General features: G+C 39.3%; 1 protein-coding gene across 4 annotated transcripts in view; it reads left to right on the top strand.

Moving 5' to 3' along the window:
- The window catches only part of ACACA (acetyl-CoA carboxylase alpha), a 239,419-nt gene that overhangs the window by 144,658 nt on the left and 72,765 nt on the right, over positions 1–21,996 (top strand). For all 4 annotated transcript variants that reach the window (XM_047758432.1, XM_047758433.1, XM_047758431.1 and 1 more), the window contains 2 exons: positions 4,372–4,527; positions 7,025–7,171. In XM_047758432.1, coding sequence (XP_047614388.1) covers positions 4,372–4,527; positions 7,025–7,171 — 303 coding nt within the window. The remainder of the gene's footprint in view (positions 1–4,371; positions 4,528–7,024; positions 7,172–21,996) is intronic.

Raw genomic sequence — 21,996 nt, 5'->3', positions numbered from 1 at the left:
GAAAAGACAGTTTCGCCAGTATTTTAAAGGTGGATTTTTAAATTCTGGGTTTGGACCATTGTCAGAGTGACCTTTCAGCTTGTGCTTTGATTCCCAGTTAGATGGCCAGAGAAATCTATCCTGTGAGAAGTGAGCAGTTAAAACAGAGAGAAAGTGCATACAGGAGTGCAAGGGGTGAGCAAGAGAAAGAGAATTCAATAATTTTTGCTGCATTTGATGTTTTTCAGGACAACCTTAAAGACATTTTCAGTCAAAGCTTTCCATGGGCAGGGATGTTTTTAATTAACTTCTACAGTGGCTTCAAGGCAGGTCTATTCTTGTGAAAAATAAGATGGCCACTTGAGATTTTTAACGTTTTTGATAAATATGTTTGTTCTTCATAACTACCTTTTTTTTCTCTCTTTTCTTTTATTAGAAAGCTCTTAGATTTCCCACATGCTGGCTAGCGGTGACACAGGGGCATGAAAGACGCAGATGCCTTCCATCAGGGTTTAGTCCTGGGCCTGGCACAAAATAAGCACTGAATAAGTATCTGAAAGAGTGAATGAGCTGCCTTTAGCCTGAGGGAACACCCCTCTTGCCATGGACTCTGCATATTTAGGAAGCCCTGAAGGTCTCCCTCAGGTTCTTGAGTTGGGATTCAGCAGCCACTGCCACATGTGCCCTCGGGAGCCCATAGATGGACAAAGGAGCCCACAAAGAGAATGGCTCCTGACTCTGTTCTGGCATCTCTAAGCCTACTTGAGGCTTATTGCCAATTTTGTTTTTGCCCTTTCTTTGCTCTAGTGGGTTGTTATATGAATTTAAAACAATGTAGAAGCATATGTATCATTCATTCATTTGTTCATTGATTTCACACTTATTGACCACATATAGTGTATCAAGCAGTATGGATACAAAGATAAAAAGTGATCGCTTTTCTCCAGAAATTTACATCATGTTGGAAGAAGCCAGGTAATTAGTTTCTCCATTATATGATTATGGTTTGTGCCATCATAAAATAAGTACATGGTCTTAAAGGAGCAGACTGTGTCAGGTCAGAGATTGTTTTCCAAGAGAAGCCCTTTTGATGACCTCGGTGAAAGGTGTGTGATATGTAAAATGTGTACATATTTTCATGAACTTGTAAAACATACCCTTTACCAATTTTTTAAATTCCTATGGCCATTATAGTAGAAAATGGAATTAACATAGATCACATAGATAAGTGACCATTCAGAGGCTTTACAGTTCTATCCATTGCTATCAGCATCTTGCTCCAGAATAATTTTTTATTCTTTCTGCCAACAAAGAGCAAGGTTAACTGGCTTGCATTTCCTTTCTGTTTTATTTTTCTTATGTCGTCTTTGTGCTGTTAGTTGTAACAAACACTGATGTGGAAGGGAATTCCTGTTGTGGTGCAGTGTAAACAAATCTGACTGGTAACCATGAGGATGCCGGTTTGATCCCTGGCCTCGCTCAGTGGGTTAAGGATCCTGTGTTGCCCCGAATGGTGGTACAGGTCACAGATGCGGCTCAGTTCCCACATTGCTGTGGGTTGCTGTGGCTGTGGTGTAGGCCAATGGCTACAGCTCTGATTCGACCCCTAGCCTAGGAACTTCCAAAAGTTGCGGTGTGGCCCTAAAAAGCCAAAAAAAAAAAAAAAGAAACCCACTGATGTCAGGCAGTCATTGTTGTGGAGGTTTGAATACTCCACTGCATAAGTTAATTTCCAATGTGTAGTGGAAGAGGGAAGTAGACATTTTGAAATCATCTTTATTGAGATACAGCATACATATCAAAAAGTACTCATGTGTAGAGTTCATTCTAAAATTGTATACACTTGCATAACCACCGTCAATGGTAGAGAACACTTGACTCCTTCAAAAGCTCTCTTGTTCTTCTTTTCAGTCAAAGGTAAAATGGCACCATCCCCAGCCAAAGGCACCCACTGATCTGCTTCCCATTATTACAGAGTAGTTTTGCCTGTCCTGGAATTTCATATAAGTGAAATTAGACAATATGCACTACTTTGTGTCTGGTTTCTTTTGCTCAATGTGATGTTTTTGAAATTCATCCATGTTACATGGATTATGAGTATCTTCCTTTTCACTGCCTAGTAGAGTTCCATTTTATGGATATATCAAAATTCTTATATTTATGCACCTGTCAGTGGACATTTGAGACTTTATTTTTCAGTTTGGGCCATTATGAATAAAGCTGCTATAAATATTCATTTATAAATATTTGCATAGGTACTTTTCATTTCTTCAAGTAAATACTTAAGAGTGTAATTATTGGGTCATAATAAGTGTATGTTTAATTTTATAAGAATCAGCCAAACTGTTTGCCATAGAGCAATGAAAGTACCTTAAGAGGGCTTTCTCTAACCCTTTTCTCAGTCCTCACTGTTTTGTTGCTTAAATTCCCAGCCTAACTTTATTTCCAGACCTTGGCAAAACTGCACCTACAGGTCTTGTCTTGCCTAATAGACGGGAATGTAGTTGCAAGAACCTACTGTTTTTGCTCCTTTATTCTTGTTTTGATTTGGGTTTTCTCCTCTAAGTCCAGTCTTCACGTCCTAACACCCTGGCCTCATTAACACTTTGAATCTCTTAAAACATTACTGTTTCTACCTCTCACATTACCAAGACATTGCTCAGTCTGCCTCTCACCTGATGCCTTTCACCTTTGGTCACGTGGAAGAGGACTGGGAGGTTTTAAGCAGACCGAGACAAATTTTGCCCACAGTAGGACCTGATTGACAAATCAGTAGAACATGTTTGTTCCTCTGATCTAAAGGGGTAAGGATTCACTTAGCTGAAATATACGCAGGATTTAGGAAAGTACTTAATTCTCTTCTGATGCCTGTTGAGCGGGTCTGCAAATCTATTCATTAATGGTAGACTTAAGCTTGTATGTTTTAGGCCTGAATGTATACGTGAGTGTACACACATACCCTCACACCCCAATCTCCGTTTGTGTGCACTGCATTGGGAATCTCCGCATGCATAAAGTGCCTAGTTTAGAGTCATACAACTTCTGGGCACTCAATAAATATTAATTGAATTGTAATAATGGCATCCCTCATAAATATTCATAAGCAAATAAAACTATATGAAATATCAAGTACTCTTTTAGAAATGTTTGAGTTAAAATGATTAAAAACTGATGTGATTTTATTATGTGACAATATAAGTATTGCAGGAGCTATTTGCTAGTTGTAGACATAGTATACCAGTGGAAATATATATTATATATAATTTAGTAAAATATATATGTATGTATTTTTACTATAAGCTGTCTCTTATGAACTAAAAAGAATTAGCTAGCTAGATGGATGGATGAAATCCACTCGTGGCAGAAATCTTTGAAGCTTTGTATGGAGCACCTTCTAATCAAATAGACTAAAGTACAGATGGCCTGGTAGAGCTTTGACCTGGCCTTCTGCCATTGGGGAAAGAACAGAATTCTCTTTAGTGCATAGCTATCCCTCAACTTAATACTTGGACAGCTTACTTGGTTAGCTGACATACTTCGTTTCTGAATGATATGGGATTCAAGTCACTTTAGAAGGCAGGCATTGTCAGTCTCAGAAATGTGAAACTTACGCTGTGTGAGAGCATCCTGCAATGTGTGGTTGGTTCCATGCCATTTTTTGGAGTTGGTTAATCTGTAGAGAGATGAGAGCACCATGTACCCAAGATAAGAGGCACATCTTAGCTACTCAATTCTCCAAACAGCGCTTGTGTGGAGTTCCCATTGTGGCTCAATGAGTTAAGAACCTGACTAGTATCCACGAGGATGTGGGTTCGATCCCTGACCTTGCTCAGTGGGTTAAAGGATCTGGCATTGCCATGAGCTGTGGTGTAGGTCGAAGATGTGGCTCAGACCTAGCGTTGCCATGGCTGTGGTGTAGGCCAGCATCTGCAGCTCTGATTAGACCCCTAGCCTGGGAACTTCCATATGCCTCAGGTGCGGCCATAAAAGAAAAAGGAAATGACATTTCCTGAGTTCCTGTTGTGGCCAAGTGGGTTAAGAACCTGACTGTGAGGATAGGATTTAATCCCTGGTCTCATCAGTGGGTTAAGGATCTGGCGTTGCTGCAAGCTGCAGCGTAGGTCGAAGATGCGGCTTGCATCCCACATTTCCATAGGTCTCAGTTGAGGCTCAGATCTGGCATTGCTGTGGCTGTGGCATAGGCAGGCAACTGCAGCTCCAATTCAACACCTAGCCCAGGAACCTCCATATGCCATGGGTGCAGCCATGAAAAAGAAGAAAGGAAGGAAAAAGAAAAGTAATAGCATTTATGAAAAAAAAAGTCCCTCTAGGCAGCCAATCTGATTTTTTTCCCTCTCTTTTAACTCTGCTTATCATCTTTTTTCCCTGCAGATCATGTTTCAGGCATATGGAGACAAACAGGGACCATTACATGGAATGTTAATCAACACTCCATATGTGACCAAAGACCTACTTCAATCAAAGAGGTTCCAGGCACAGTCCTTAGGGACAACGTACATATATGATATCCCAGAGATGTTTCGGCAGGTAAAGGTGGCTCACTGGGTGGGGCTTTGACATGTGCCAAACAGGCAAGGTTGTTCCTGAATTTTCATCAAGAGCAGCTTAAACTGGAATAGGGCACTCCCAAAGGGCCACAAATATCTTGACATATTCACATTTCTATCTCTTTTGGGACTGTGACTGCCAGCTCAGATGTTGGATGGTTCTTTATAAATTAACAAGAGGCATGGTGAGGGTAGAAGCCTCTATTGAAGATGTGGTACATATATATACAATGGAATCCTACTCAGCCATTAAAAAAGATAAAGATAATCAATGTTTGCAGCAACATGGATGGAACTAGAGAGTCTCATACTAAGTGAAGTAAGCCAGGAAGAAAAAGGCAAATGCCATATGATATCACTTATTGGTAGAATCTAAAATATGGCGCAGATGATCCTACCTACAAAACAGAAACAGATCATGGCCAAGAAGATCAGGCTTGGAGTTCCTGGGGGGAGGGGAGAGGGTGTGGAATGGACAGGTAGTTCAGGGTTTTTGCATGCAAACTGTTATTTCTGGAATGGATCGGTAGCGGGACCCTGCTGTACAGTATAGGGAACTGGGTGTGATTGGGTCACTTTGGCATACAATAGAAATTGAAGAAATAATTTTTTTTTAATTTATTTTTTGTCTTTTTGCTATTTCTTTGGGCCGCTCCCACGGCATATGGAGGTTCCCAGGCTAGGGGTTGAATCGGAGCTGTAGCCACCGGCCTACGCCAGAGCCACAGCAACGCGGGATCTGAGCCGCGTCTGCAACCTACACCACAGCTCACGCCAACGCTGGATCATTAACCCACTGAGCAAGGGCAGGGACCGAACCCGCAACCTCATGGTTCCTAGTTGGATTCATTAACCACTGCGCCACGACGGGAACTCCATGAAGAAATAATTGTAAATCAACTATACTTTAATTAAAATAAGAAGAAGAAGCCTTTATTGAGTAGGAAAGAGTAAACTAGGATGACATGCCTGTGATAGTAGATTACAGTGACTTCTGTGAGGAGTTCCATTCAGGTGTCTGTTTCTACAGCCTGTATTCAAATCAAAAAGAGGTTTGAAATTCTAGCCTCATTTTCCTATTTTCCAAGATAACCTGGGTCTCTAACTGATAGCCTAGGTTAATATGAGAATCAGTATATACCATGTACAAATGGATACAGAGTTCACTGTATACGGTTTAAAGTATCAGTTCTTTTGTGGGAGATTTATTATAGCCGAATAAAAACTAGCATGAGAAAATATGACGTTATGAATCTCATCCTCTATATGAAAATAAATTCCTTTGATCTGTATGGTGAATCATCTCTAGGCTACAGATTTTTCTTCCATCAATAGAAGGCAAGAAAAGTATATCACCAACAGAAAATGCAGCAGATAAGGAATAAAGTATCAAAAGAATGCTAAATTTGTCCTAAAAAAAAAAAAAACTATGAATATAGGATTTTTCCAAGTCTTCTGGTCAATAATACCAGTATTACCATATTTGAATTTTAATAAAGTAAAATACATGGTCTTAGTAAATAGTCTGTAATTCCTGTGATATTCAGAAATACAAAAGATTTCCTCTACACATCCATTTGTTTATAAGATCTCTCTCTCTTGAAACATAGCTATCTTCATTCAGTATTCCTGGCATTGTTAGCCTAGAAGTTGAGTGTTGATTCTGTTTCCCAAAGCCAGTGCTATAAACAGAAATCACATTCTACATAATTCTTCCTATAGAATAGACATAAATACAGTGATTTGGACTTATAGGTATGAATGAGTCATACTGGCTTTAAGTGTTGCTTCGAGGCAAGCAAAGAAACACCTGAACCAGTTCCCACTTCATGCAGCATTTGTTTTGATAAAATGAAGTTGGAAATGGAAATCAAAATGGTTTTCAAGTGATAGGTGTGTCTGTTTTTTCAAATTTGAGCAGAATTCATCTGCACAGTCATAAGCAGGTGTACACCTCCAGTGGGCTGATTCCTGTGTGTGGGCCTGTAGCTTTGAACAGAAACTAGAAAGAAGTTTGCCTGAACCTCTAGTGCAGACTCTACTCTTGTGTTCTTGGGTTTTCTTTCTATAAGTTGGGTGTTATATCACCCTCCTGGTCATTCTTCTATGGCCAAGTTTCTTGAGGGTTTTTCTTCCTTTTTGTGAGAGGGATTGATGCTACTTATTTAGTTTTTCATTTTAATTTTCCTGGCATATCATTAGGGCCATTGTGCTTGTTAATGCTCTTATGCTGATTCTCGATAACTCAGTAGTTTGACCTTGTTAGAAAAGTGATTTTTGGCGTGTAAAAAAACATTTTGTGAAAAATAATTACGAATTTGTTTTAACTGAGAATGAGAGCTGTAACAAGCGTAGGGGCTTGGCAGAACACTTGGAAGAGGAAAAGCGAAACTACATTGACCGTATCATGATATTTATTTTTGTCCATGTTGAAATGATAGTTGTTACTGATTAGTCAAACGTCTCTCCTTCTTTAGTCCCTGATCAAACTCTGGGAGTCTATGTCCACTCAAGCATACCTCCCATCGCCCCCTCTGCCTTCTGACATGCTGACGTACACTGAGCTCGTGTTGGATGATCAAGGTCAGCTGGTCCACATGAACAGGCTTCCAGGAGGAAATGAGGCAAGTAGTTGAATCCCCCTCCTCCCTTTCTTATCTCTGTGCCCACTGATAGCTGTCCATGAAGGTGGTCATTAAATAGTATTAATTAAGATCCAAGTGGCCTAAGCAGCATGGTCGTCTTTTGGGTAGAATTAGTACTCTTGCTGGTAGAATTCTTTAGCCCAAGAACATTGAATTTTAAGGACTTATTAATTTTTTAGATGTTGTAGTGGTATTTCATCTTTCAAATGTTATTACAATTTTTTTTTTAAAAAGAGTGTTGTTTTCTGTTGGATATGCATACTAAAATAGTTACAGATTAAAATGATCCAATGTCTAGGATTTGCCTCAAAATAATGGGGGTAGGGTGGTGAATGTGAGTGTTTAGATGAGACAATATTGGTTATGAGTTGTAAATTGAAGATAGGTGATAGATACATAGGACTAGATTATTTTCTCTATTTTTGTATATGTTTGAAATTTTGAGATTTTTCTATAAGAAAAGCATTTAAAGTACTGTGTTGCTTGATGTTGTTTGGATACTTATTTGGATATGAGTGTATGTCTTTTGGTGTGTTTTTCATGCTCAGGTAATTTGATCTGGTGCTCTTGTGAGCATAGTAAATATTTTGTTCTTAAAGCAGCTCAGTCAGAACCAGAGGTTTAAACAGAAAAAAAAAAAAGTAACGGAGAACCCATGTCTGATAGTTATCCAAGAATGCATTTTCTAGCTTGAATTCCTTTCTCCTGTAGTACACCATTAATAATGATATAAAGTCGGATTCTGGGAGTTCCCTGTGGCCTAACAGTTAAGGACTCGGTGTTGTCACTGCTGTGGCTCGGGTTACTGCTGTGGCTCAGGTTCAGTCCCTGGCCTGGGAATTTCCTCATGCCATGGCCTGGGCCAAAAAGTAAAATAAAATAAAAATCAGATTCTGCCCCAGACCCAATATCCTCCTTCATGCATTGAGATTCTTCCTGGTTTTAACTATGCTTCTAATGTTCAGTTATAACAACAATGGTAATAATCGTAATAAGCCTAAAATGAGATATGTTTTTATTTTAACCTTACACATAATCTAGATAAATCTCATTCCTTAGAAGGAGTAACAATGTGAGTGTTCACCATAAAGGTAAGAGCTTTGGTGATTAATGCAGTTTTTTTCCCATTTTAATGCAGTATCTTTTTCAAAAAATTTTTACATTACGTACAAGGTGTGTGGCTGTTAGTAAGTACACCAGTGGGTACCAGAAGTAGATGGTTTGGTGTTAAGATGGATGCAAGCATGGGACCAGATGGAGAGGATCAGACTTGTAGGAGTTCTAATCTAATGTCTTGACAAATAGCAAAAGCACGAGCAAGGATAGGTAGAATTTCGACGAGAGTCAGAGGGTACATACTTGGTAACACACAAAGTTGCAGCAGAGGTTTATGCCACCGTGTGTAGCATCTACTTAGTGAACGCCTCAACAGCACAGAAAAGCTTCATTGTGCTAGACTTCAATTCTGATTCATTGAACAGTGTAGTCTTCAGGAATGGGAGGCGCCCTTGTGAACATGGGGCTGAGAGAAAAACGCTTTTAACTAATGTAATTAAAACACAAAATGAGATTTTTGGCCACGTGAAAGCTAGCTGCAGTGCTGTGTGAAACCTCATGCCATGATCTTTCTCTCCCGCTTTCTCTCTGCTCTCATTCTGTGTTTGAGCGAATGGAGACGGGGGGAATAGTGAAGTCCCAGAGGGACAGAGCTCTGTTCTTGCTGAAATTACAAGCACAGAGCTGCCTGGGCATGAACATGTAGTGTTTACTCTGCCAGTATGAATACAAATAGTCTTATTATACGGGACTCTGTACCCAAAGACCACACACGCGCGTGCTCGCGTGCGCACACACACACACACACACACACACACGAATAAAAAAAAAAATTAAAGGTTTTTTTTAACCCTTTTAGGACTCAGCAAACCTTGGTGGAAAAGGGATGTCTTAAACAGCTGCAGAGGGCGATGGCCCTGAGCACTAGAGTCAGCACAGGGACCACATATTTCCTTTGCCCAGTGCTTTAAAAATCTAGAAATGTGATAGCAGGTAATTTTTTTTTCTTTTTGTCAGTTCTTATTCTCTCCCTGTTCTCCTCTTTTCCCTCCTTAGTTGCCTGTTTTCTTTGTTCTCTTCCCCTTTTCTTCAAATGATTGATTAGGATTGAAGCTGAGTGTTAGCTGGCTGTTTCTGTGTCTCTGGGCTCGGGAGGAGCGAGACTGATGTTCTTTTGTGAGCAGTTAGTGACTAATGCCCAGAATGGCTGGTGAAGTCAGCCAGTGGCCGTAGCTAGATGAGAGGGCACCGCAGAGCAGGAATGAGGTTGAGGTATTAGTATCAAACTCTGTTACCGATAGCTTGAACGTACAATGGAGCATGTCCGCTGAGAGACTGCCCAATCTGAAGCTGGAGTTTGAGCAGTCAGAACTCTTGAGGGACAGCTGTGCCTAAGAGATGACGGGGTGTCAGGAGGATGTATTTCCTTGTGCCGAGCCCAGTTTTATCAGGGCAAGTTGACTTTCAGCTATTGCAGTTTAATTTCCTTTGGCCAAAGAGACAAGTTTGTCATGAGCCTGGCACTCTACATATCACCCCAAGAATGATGTGAGGGGGAAGAGAAGAGCTCATGCTGATGAGATTGGGAGCAAATCGGTCCTATCCCAAAGAGAATGGGCATCTGAACGGAGCCTTGAGAAATAGTTTTATTAAAAAAGGAGTAAAAAATTGACCTGTTAACGTTCCAAGAGCCAAGGCTCAATGTAAATGCATCGATGCTACATAGACATTAAATCATCATAATGTGGTGTTCGCCAAAGGTGACGGCTCCACCAGGTCATCATTGTGGGTGATAATGCATTACCTTGAAGGATTGGAGTTTCTGGGTTTAAAAGCTTAAGCACATGGATATAAGGAATACAGGTAAAACAAGGGATTCCTGCAGAGTTTCCCCATGAATTGAGATGCTTCTCCCCCTAATCAAAGGCAGAAAACCTGTACTTATCAGACCATCGGCTATGTGGGTAGCCAGTCTTTCTTCCCTATTTTTTTTTCCCAGGACAGTAAATGGGTAAAAATGGTGATGGGACCAGGACTTGGAACAATTCAGTTCCATTTAGTTTTAGGTAACTTGTTTGTCATTTGAGGAAGAGTATTGGCTGTTTCAGCAGAGATATGACCTGCATTTTGAACATTGTGGCCGTGTTAAAAGCAGGAGAAAGAGAGCTTTTCTGATACAGTGTTAGCTACTATCTCCTTTCTATTTTCCTAGTGGTCCCTTCTCCATCAGGAGAGCCATAACTGAAGGAATGCCACCTTATGCATGATGAAAGGTATAGGAGAACACATTTTTCTCATTGTCAGATTTGAATGGCATCGCGTTTAGGATGAATTTAGAGTAGGAATAAAGAGGATACAGACCAAATCTGTGAACTCTGTTACTTGCAAATAGCTCCAAAGATGAGTTGTCTAAGATTTTTTTAAAAAAATAGTTTCAGGTAAAGATGAAAATTGAGGAAAATGTGATTGCAACATAGACTAACCTGATTTCATGCTCCTGTGATGGGCACCGTATGTAAATACACAGCTGGATGAATGTGTGCGCTTGAGCCTGAATACAGAAGTACAGCTGACCCACAGCTCTACTTTGACCACTTCTCAATTTGAGGGGAATTGTTTTCATTTTCCTGCCAGTTTGCTAACCTGTTTTGATCATTTGGTGGAAGCTGTAATTGTAGGTGGGAACATTTTGAGTAACAGTTCACAATCCAATGCAGCTGCTTTTCGCACCAAATCCTGTTATGAAAAGGCTCAGGCTCAGATCAAGCCAACGGCTGTAACCGACTTGTCCGAGAACAACTTAACTTTGCCTAGGAGGACAAAGAGAACACTAGCCTTCTTGAGACTATGTGTTTGTTTGTTCTGAGCTGTTATTAGCATTCTTTTATTATATTCTTTTAACCACTCTGTGAACTAGCTAATAAGTCTCCAAATTGGGTAATGATGAAAGATATGATAGGCAGGCACCTTTTATAGCAATTAGTACAGATAGAAATTAGGACCCAGTTTTCCCTACTGTTTTATAACATGGGCTTTTTAACAGTATGAACCTATCCATTCCCTCTCATCACTCCTGTCATAATGAAAAACCGAGATGAGACGAAGATGCCATGTTTAGAATCAGAAGTAATAATGAGGTTTAGGATGTTTCCTTCAAGAAGGATTGGTAATCAGAGACTGGAATTCTTGCATGGCATACATTTTTCTTTAAAATCTTTCTGGGAGTTAAGTATGCTACAAATTGAAGGCAATTTGATCATTTTCATCTCCACACACACTACCAACGCTTATGGATTGTAGTGGCTCCAAGACTTTGTTTTTTTCAGATGGGCACTAGGTGTCAGGGTTTTTCCTTCTCAGCAGCCTAGCATTCATACAAGCCTCTTGAATCACCCTGTTTGGTGAGGCAAATCCAGCGATATCCTTCCCTTTTATTCAGTTGGTATGGTTAGGCTTTGCCTAGTGTTTCCTACAAGGTGCAATTGCCTTCTTAACCCTTTGGTTGGAGATCTGTTGAATCTTACATCATGGCTGTACAGTTTTAAAGGAAACATTTTCTTTAGAAAGAGGATGATTGAGGAAGTAAAAGGCAGTATAAATTAAAGTTGGAAGGCTAGCTGCCATCATGAGTGGTATCTTTTTTTTTTTTTTTTTGCAGTGATAGACATCAGTTAGACTTTATTTTATATGCACTGTAGTTGAGTGGCATCTTGATTTCAGTTGTGATTTATGTTCTGGGGGATGAAATGGTGGGGGTTAGGAATTCAGTTCTAGAACTGCTCAGCCTTGCACATATTTAATTGTTATCTAATCGTTGGCAAGGTACTGTTATCCAGTTCCACCAAGGCATAAGCATCTCTTTAATTTTTTTATTAAAAAATATTTCAAACTTAGAGAAAGATATGGAGAGTGATTTGACAAATATCCCTGCATTTACTGGCTAGATTAAACAAAGCTTACTGTTTTGACACTGCATCTCACTTATATATTGCTATAATCCTTTGAAATCTCTCATTCGAGTATAAGAACAAAAATAAAATTTAGGAGTTGGATAGGGAAAGGAAGTTTGTAAGCTTATATAAGTCTAAAAGATGGGAAGCAATTAATTAGTAGATCCATTTTGAGAGTTCTTAGGCTGGGCCTCTTAACCCAAAGGGCCTCTTATTTTAGAAAAACCACCATAACCCTCTGTCTTAATTCACTTGGTTGACATTTTCCATACTCTCAAAGGAATGGCTTGGGTTATCTTGGACTCAAATTCTAGTGGAACCCATTATGCTTTGAAATTCTGACTGGAGAGAGCATGTATCTGTTTGTGGGCTTGAGTAAGGAAAGGGTTGACCATTTCTCGTGCAAACAAAACCCAAATATTTCTCTAGTTTAACAGTAGGCTTTTGCATATTGTTTTACTCGATTTAACCTCAGAATAGCTCCATGAGTAGGAAGCTAATTTGGATGTGTTTTGCTGTGCTTTTGTTTCATTCTTTTTGAAATCAGTTTACCTTTTCATGCTGGGTGTGGAAATTGAGTCCATTTCAGTCTTTTGGAAATGTGTTGGAAAAGAGGCATATTTGTATTGTAGTGTGCAGAAGATGAGCTCTGAAATAGACCCGAGAAAAGCGGATCTGAAAACCAGGATCATGGTCTGTGCACTGATTGTTCAAGTTATAAAAAGAGACTAATGGTGCTTGCCACCAGTTATCCTTGAAGATGAGAGAATGTAAGTGCTTGGAGATCCTGAGCAGAAGAGTATTAATTCCACCGCTTACACACAAACATTCATAATTTGTGCTTACTTTAAAACACCAATTTTGAATCCTTTTTAGGCCTGGCAAGATAGGAATTTCAAGTACAGAAAAAGACATAGTATGGAATACATGGTGTGCGTTTTATTTAAAATTATTGTGCACGTTTCTTCTTTTATCCTTATTCTAAGTGAATACGTTGGGCCACAAGTCTTTGTCTGAAATGATCTTCAGGACCAAAGTTGAGTTCCTCATTAGAAAAATATTGAGGCTAATTTTGAAAGCCAGTTCTTCCTGCCTTGGAATTACTTCTAATGAATTTCTGTTCTTTTGGGATGTGTATACTTTTCTCTGAAGTCCATCTTAATGCCTGTTATTGGGGCTGGAGATTTCTCCTCAGGTGGATTAGTTGATTTTGACTCATTTCATTAGCAGCAAACCAAGGCCCAGTGAGCTTGACTGACTTTGAAAGTCCTAATGCCTCCCTTGGCAGACCAAAGCAGCGCTTGTGAAGGGCTCCTTAGTTCCTTTCAAAAGCAAGTCCTAAAGATAGCCTTTAAACAAAAGGATATACTTGCATCTGAAGTTGAAAGATTTTACTCAAAAAGGATGTGATATAGTACTGTATACGTCAAGAAATTTTACAGCTCTAACTAGAGGCAGTAATGAACACCAGGACAGCAACAGATGACACCAGAGGATGAGGTGTAGCGTGGAGCATCAGAGTTCAGCGTTCGTTTATATGATTAATGGGCAGGGCTTTCTGAACTGTAGTAGGCCAACTTGGTTAATTTCCCTACCCGCCAATTAGTCCGCCACCCCATTTCTCAAATACCTCTGGCTTGTATGTGCTCCGTTACATTTTTTAAAAAATCGGTTTGTTTATTAAAACATTATGTGTACATGTGTAAAATTACTATGGTTTGATGTACAAAAATAGCATAGAAAGAAACAATTTCACTGTTTAAAATGATTATTTCTAATCTTTGGTAACATTTTCAAAGAATTACCTCTGGGAAGAAAGTTTTTTGCTCTAAAAATGATATTTTTCTTATCCTTTTGTCACTTTTTAGAAAGGTTGAGGTAAGTTTGTTCAGCCATTTTTGAATTATCCAAGCATGAAAAAAAAAAAGAGTTTTCAGCTGTTAAGAAAATTGTTTTTCAGCTCTTTTATGTGATCATACAACATGAGGCAATGGAACATGATATCCAGCAGATAATATAATATGGAAAGGCATTGACATTTTTTGAGCATGGCTTTTCCGAATGGCACAAATTAAGTCAAATATTGCATTGCCTTATGGTTTAACAATACACCTTTTAAGACCTATACAGTATTTTCTAATATTTTATGATGTATTTTTTTCTCATGAGAGCCTAATATGAGTTAAAATTATAATTATTTTTGACAGTGTCTAGTTAAAAGTGAAGATTTAATATTTCATCCAACATAGAAAGTGGGGGGAGGGTAGCATTTTACCTGTTTCAAAAGAAACTCAAGTTCATAATCCTGCTCTGTGGATCTTTGTGTTTTTCATCTTCCTGAGGCAGATGGTGCCTAGGTCTGTCTCAACTCTTAACATCCTAGAATTCTTTGTATTTCTGCCCCTGGGGCCTTGTAAGATGGACCTCTTCCTGGCATTAGCAGTGGTAGAACAATAGCTACCAGAGGCTTTATCAGGAACAGTCAACTTTTAGACTTTCAGCATGGAAAATAAAGCTTCAACCTCTCAGCCACAGTCTAACCTGTATTTAAGTCCATATAGAAAGATCTTATTACCCCTGAACTCAAAGAGTGGAGATAGAAGAAAGGCAGCCGCGGCAAAGATGTTTCCCTTCTGCTTCCCACAGCATAGCCAGAGTTGATGGATGCCTCTTACATCCTTGAAAACAAATTCCTGTCCTGTTCTGCCCCTTAGCTTTCCCTTCAGATTTCTTTATCGAGCTTAATATTGTTGTTTCATTTTGTAGTAACAGCAGCAGCTTTGGAAAGTAGAGGTGTGTATGTGTGCATGCACACACACACACACACACACGCGTGCGCGCGTTCTGCTGTTCACACTGATAGTACAATTAATGTTGATGTCAATTTTGGTGTTAATTTTGGGTCATGATTAGTGTTGACACTTCCTGTCAGACTAATGGCATTTATGGGCACCATCAGAATAAATGTTAATATTATCATGTTTTTATTATCTGTTGTAGTAACATTAAACCAAGGTCCTCCCAAGAGAAAAAAATACGTATATGGCCAGATAGATAATGCCTTTCCGTATCGCCTGTGTTACTCAGCGAGAAAATGACATCTCAGGGCAGAATCCTAATCACTGTTTGGAGCATCAGAAATAATGATCACCTCTGATCGGAGGTTGTGAATAATTCATTCGGTTTGATTTTCACGTCCTGTCCAGTGATACTTTTCAAACCAAATGTGTTTCTACAGGAAAATAATGGTCCCACTTCTTATGGAAATACTGTGGCACAAATCATTTTACCCACATAAAAACAGTTAAATAAGACTGTTCTCTTCTGCTCGCTTTCTCCTCCCCGTTCCCTCCTCCCTCACTTGCGCGTGTTTATTCCAGGACCAGACTGTGGCCAAAGAAATATTTGCTTCCTTAGAACTTGCATAAGGAAGACACATATTTTATTTCCACTTATCCGTAACTTATTGGCAGTAATTCTTTTGATCCTCTCCCCTTTCTCACTTTAAGGTAATTGGTTCAGGTGGATAATCTATTACCTAGGAAGCCTGCTAATTGGGATGCTCTCTTATCAAAAATAATCTGAAATCAGATATATTTTTAAAAAGTGGCTTATGGCTGTATTAATGAACCTGTAACTGGTAGTAAGTGCCTAGAACTGCCTGGTTAGACCATGCAGCAGTAAGACAGTGGTCAGGGAAGAAGTCTGTGGCCCTGCCAGGGCTGCAAAGCCTGAGTCTGAAACTCATTAGACCATAAACACTCCTACTCTCACAAGCCCCTTTCAGGCTGTGCCCCTCCTTGTTGCTTCCTTAGCCCTTAGTCCTGGAGTGCCGTTTTTTTCACTAGGTTTCATGGAGTAGAAACATTGGAGGGAGAGAGAAGCTGAAACAAGGAGATTCAGCAATGGAATTTCCTTTGGCTGTTATTTTCAAGTTAATATACAAGACAACTGGGCTTAGGTGGAAATCAGTGAATGCCATAGCCGTAATCACATTGTCACACTTGTATACACATCTATGGTGATTGCAGAATTTTCAATATAAAATCTCTGTTGTGTGCATAATACAGATAGACCCGTCCATATAAAGTAATTTGACTGAAAAACTTATGGTGTCCTAATTAAATGGGAAGAAAATATGACTGTCTTCTGAAGTAATGACCCAATCCTCTGAGACAAAGCTATTCTTAGATGGAATATTTTGAACCATTTCTCCAGAATATCATGACCCTTTTTTTTCCCGTCTCTCTAAATCTAACAAGGGCAGGGGAAAGCGTTTTTCAACCTAGTTTTCATCATCAGACAGAAAGTATTTTGCATTCAGAAACCATTTCCAGTATCAAATTCAATTTTGTCAAGTGATTAGTTGAGTTTGGAGAGAATAATTTAAAAACACAAAGCTGGAAATGGCTGTGGTGCTTCTGCACTGGAGGAGAGCAGTTGCTATTCTCAAGTTGCAAGCCCTCCTTCAGTGACTGTGCATGGCAACGTGGATCATTGTGTTACACATCTTTGCAGCTGTTACAGACCAGCATCTGTTGACACCATGTGTTCCTACCCCGGACTGCGTGAAGAAAGAGGGGAGGGGAGCAGCTGAATTGATACCTTGCCTGCCTATCAGTGCACACGTCCTTTTATGTACATATGTTTGTAAAGCTCTTTAGCCCCCTTCAAGATGAAAGGCTCTGTATAAATATAAGCTTTCGATTTTAGTACATGTTTGTAATACATGTGGTACAGTCCTAAATATGTATTTAGCTGATAGGCACTGTTCTTGTCTATTGTACAAATATTGACTTTAAAAGTATAAATATGTATTTAACCATCAGACCAGAAAAACACTGAAGCAGTAACTTCTCAGGTAGAGATATTAATATTGTATAAACCTATATATACATATGTTTACATTATACCACATCACTGCAAAGCATTTCTTTTTTAAGAAAGGAAACGAAAGCCCCAACAAACTAAGATAGTTCTTGATATTCTTCTCCCTGTAAGGTGAATCTTGATTCTAAATTTTCATATCTTTATTCCTCTTTATAGTTTTATATAAATATGATCTGTTGTCGGATAACTAAAACTGAGAATCGGTTCCTTTAAAATTTGAGAAACCCATTAGGATGATGAGATTTTTTTTTTCTTTAGTTTTCTTTTTCCATTGTGAAAATGTTCAAATGTACACAAAAGTTGACATAATAATGTAAATTCCCATGTATCTAGTGAAGAAGCGTTTGGTAGTTTTTTTTTCCTCCTTATAAAATTTTTAAGTTATCAAGGCAGACACATTGAAGAAATTTGGAGAACAAGGAAAAAATGCACAATCTCATCATCCTAAAATAATCATTATCCCATTTTGCTAAGTTTCTCTCTTTCTTCCCCTCCAATATGCTTTTATCTGTTTATTTGTTTATTTTTAGGTAAGAAATAGATTTATTGAGGGAGATACACACTCCATAGACAGTGCAGGCTGTCTCAGAAGGCTTGAGAATGGCCCCATTATGCTTTAGATAGCGATAGAGAGCGTGAGCACACGAGTGTGTGTATGTGTGTGTGTTGTAACACTTAACCGTGCACTTACTATATGCCAGGTCCTGTTCTAAGATTTAACATGTGTTTAATCTTCATAGCAGACTTAAAACAATAGGTTATTATCACCCCATTTTACTGATGAGGAAACTCAGGTGTAGAGAGGTTAGTAACTTACCTAAGGTTATGTGGCTAGAAAATTGACTGACACTATTCTGTCAGAGTCAGATTCTATCAGATCCAGATTCGTAGAATCTGGCTTCTGAGTCTGTGCCCTTTGCCACTACACTGTTCCACCTCTCACAGTTATTATTGCATAATGCTATCCAGTGCAATTTGGTCATCCTGTTTCTTTAAATTTAGCATTACATCAAGAGTATTTAAAAATACTCTTCAGGAGTTCTCTGGTACCTACTAGGTTAAGGATCTGGCGTGTCACTGTTGTGGCATGGGTTGGATCCCTGGCCTGAGAACTTCTCCGTGCCATGGGTGTGGCCAAAAAATATTATTCATAGTCTTTTTAAAATTTTTTTGTCTCTTTTTGTCTTTTGAGGGCTGCACCAGTGGCCTGTGGAGGTTCCCAGGCTAGGGGTCAAATTGAAGCTATAGCTGCTGGCCTACGCCAGAGCCACAGCAATGCCACATCTGAGCCACGTTTGCGACCTACACCACAGCTCATGGCAACGCTGAATCCTTAACCCTCAGAGCAAGGCCGGGGATCAAACCCGCAAGGAATCTTGGTTCCTTGTTGGATTAGTTTCTGCTGCGCCACGACGGGAGCTCCTATTCATAGTCTTAATAGTTACCATTTATAAGGCTGTACAGAACACTAACAGTGACCTTACTGGTCAGTTTATTCCCTCCAAAAAGTTTTTATCATGATATTTATTTTTTAGCCTCTAATCCTAAAATAATTTTATTGTTTTTTTTTTTTTTTTTTTTTTTTTTTTTTGCTTTTTAGTGCTGCATGTGCGGCATATGGAGGTTCCCAGGCTGGGGGTCTAATCGGAGCTGTATCTGCCAGCCTACACCACAGCCACAGCAACACAGGATCTGAGCCACGTCTGCAGCCTACGTCACAGCTCACGGCAATGCCAGATCCTTCACCCACTGAGCAAGGCCAGGGATTGAACCTGCAATCTCATGGTTCCTAGTCGGCTTTGTTAACCACTGTGCCAAGATGGAAACTCCCAAAATAATTTTAGATTTACAGAAAAGTTGCAGAAATCATACAGAGTTCCCATTTAACCTTCACACAGCTGCCCCTAATGTTAACATCTTGTATAACCATGGTATAATTATAAAAACTTAGAAATTAACATTGGCACAGTACTACTAAATAAAATACAGACTTTATTTTGGATTTCACCAGATTTCCTACTAATGTCCTTTTTCTGGGCCGGAATCCAGTCCAGGACACCACATTGTCTAGGTGGCAATGATGTTTATGTTTGTGCTCTCACTGATGTTCATCTTTCCGTGTTGTTTCAGCTAAGTGCAGTGGCACCAGCCTGGAACATATTTCCTTAATTTCTTTAGTAAAGGAAGTTAATGCGAGTCATACTTTAAAAAATAAATAATTCATACTAGCTATAAGGACAAGTTACTTAATTCCTCTATGCCTTGGTTTTCATATGGCAATAATAATGACTGTTTTTAAATTAATAATAATAGTAGCTCTATTTGAGGACTTTTTTTTAATAGGCAAGAAATAGACTTACTAAGATAGGACACTTGTGAGAGGTGCAAGCAGGCAGGCATGGATGCTCTGCCATTTGAGGACTTTTACATGCCAGGTTCTATACTAATTTAATGTGGTGTTCCTCACAACAATCCCTCCAGAAAGACAGTCTTATTCCCATTTTGTAAGTGGAAAAACTGAGGCTCTGCAAGGTTAAGTAACTTGTCCAAAGCTGTATAACTAGTATAAAGCTGAAATTTGAACCAAGACAGGCAGACTTTCCAGCTTAATCTCGTAACTATTATCAGCATTTAACTTTTATAGTATAGTACCACATGTAGAATGGTAGCTATTATTTTTCGTATTATTTTTTAATAAAATATTTTCGTAATATTTAGTAATTCTGTGATCCCTAGAGGTAAGTCGTGGAAAGTGTTCTAAACTCTTGGTGATGGTTTTCCAAGTATCATTTAAGAAATGAAATGACTCTGGAACCATCAAATATTTCTTACTCCCATATTATGTGTGGGAATGTGTAGGAATCCTACTAAGCACTGGAGTAGGTGACATAATGGTTCTATCTGACAAACTAAAAGCCGTCTTAGGCCATAAGTGATTAATGATCAAATGAATTTGCCACATGAAGGTCTTAGTAGGAGACCAGAGAAGAAGGGAGTCACTTTAGATTCGAGCATACTTTACTGAGGAATTTGAATTTGAATGAACCTTTACAGAATGGGTAAGATTTGGATAGGTTGAGAGGAGAGACAGGGGCAAACTTTGTATGCTCAAGTTACTGTAATAGATTACTCTTCCCAAGAGTTGTTCATCAAACCCGTAGGTAATATTTTCTTAATTTTTGCATGTGTGGACATTGAAACTCAATAAAGTTCATTAAATTTCCCAAGGTCACACAGTTAATAAGTGGTAGGGCCTAGATGTAGATGCAAATTTGTTTGACTCCCAAGCTTATGTTCACCTTTATATATGCTATCATTTGATTAGAAGTAAAATCTCATTTTTAATGTAAATTGAGCAACAAATGCTTCCCTAGATATTTATCCATTGTGCTTATTTCAAATCTTAATCTCTTCCAGTAAGGAATCTCGCTGTACTAAACCTGGGCTAACACTCTCCATTCTGTAATGGTACTTTTTAAGGAGGGAGGGGGCCAGTCGATGAGGAAGACACTTTGGAAAGACATTGATAAAGAGTAGTGTGTTCTTGGTGCTGCTATGTTGACACCTAATTAGAAGTCAATATTGCAAACATAATGACCTGGCCAATTGCTGAACTGACTGCCTGAGTGACACAGTTAGAGTCCCCAGGTAATAGCAAAAGATAAGAGTGTTATTTGCTTGCCCAGTGCCACATAGACACAATGTTTGCATTAGCATGCAAATGCTGAAGTATACTCTTCAGGGCTTATATCTAAGCTGCTCTGGCCTCGGTGGCTAAGGTTAATATATCATAAAATTTGGAGTAAAACCCCATCTTCCTAACTACAAATGCATTTAGAGGAAACAGCTTTTCCTTCCTGAAAAAGAAAGGAGATGCTGGGTTAGAGGGGCACATGAGGAGGCAGGTAAAATATTTTCCCCCACATAGGCATTATAGTGACCAGCTTCTTAAAAACCAAGACAAAATTACCTTGGTATTTGGTGTTTCTCTGTGCTCTTTTTTGGATGATCCGTTTCTCCTTCCTTTCTCTGTCTTTAATGAGCAGATAGAGTAATACTACCTTAGCTCATCAGAAGGTGATTGGATTTTTTTCCTGTGTATTATATCCATTTTGATTTGTATTTGGCCAATGGTGTGATCTATTAAATAGCTATATTTATCTGTGGGAGTTTCAAATATATATTTCTTAATGCTGAGAATCACAAATAGCTGTGTGGAAAGCTTCAAACCAGCCTGATTACAGTGGATGTGCAATTGGATTGAGGAATGTGTACTCAGAGCTTATGATCACTGGCCCAGTTGAGTCTGGGTGATGCATGTGGCTTTCCAGGGATGCTGCTATTTACATCTGTTAATGGCCCTTCTTGATGGCCGGCTCCCCAATGAGGTGATATGCAGCAACCTGGGGATGAGGGACCAGGGCTGCACATGTGGCTGGGCTCCATTAGGCAGGACCAGGAAGGCTCATCTGGTAGGTTTTGTATTTGGGGATGAGTGGTGGGGGTGGGAAGCGGGGGAGAAAGAAAGAAACGGGAAAAAAAGAATGGAAAACATTACTTATCCAGGTATAGGGAAACAGACAGGCACACATGAAAAACTGCAGCTGTAAGTGGGGTATGAGTGAATAGAAAAGAAATGGAACTAGTGGATAAACAAATAGAAGGATTGACTAGTTCTCATATAGAAGGGGATTAAAAGAGGAGAGGACTGTGAGGGTTTGGGAAGAGACATGTCCCACTTGCCTCTTACGTCAACGTCATTTATTTGTGTGGCTGGTCAGATGCTACTGAACTGTGAGCAGAGGCTTACATGTATCATAGTGTAGCAAGAGCCTGGTTACGTGCATCTTTTGGTTTTCTGTGTTGGAAGAAAGCAAGAGATGCTCACAAGGATGCAGTGTTGAGTTA

The sequence above is a fragment of the Phacochoerus africanus genome, chromosome 14, assembly GCF_016906955.1.
Source record: "Phacochoerus africanus isolate WHEZ1 chromosome 14, ROS_Pafr_v1, whole genome shotgun sequence".
NCBI classification, from domain to species: Eukaryota; Metazoa; Chordata; class Mammalia; order Artiodactyla; family Suidae; genus Phacochoerus; species Phacochoerus africanus.
Note: the sequence above shows the minus strand (reverse complement) of the source record. Positions and strands in the feature narration are given on the sequence as shown.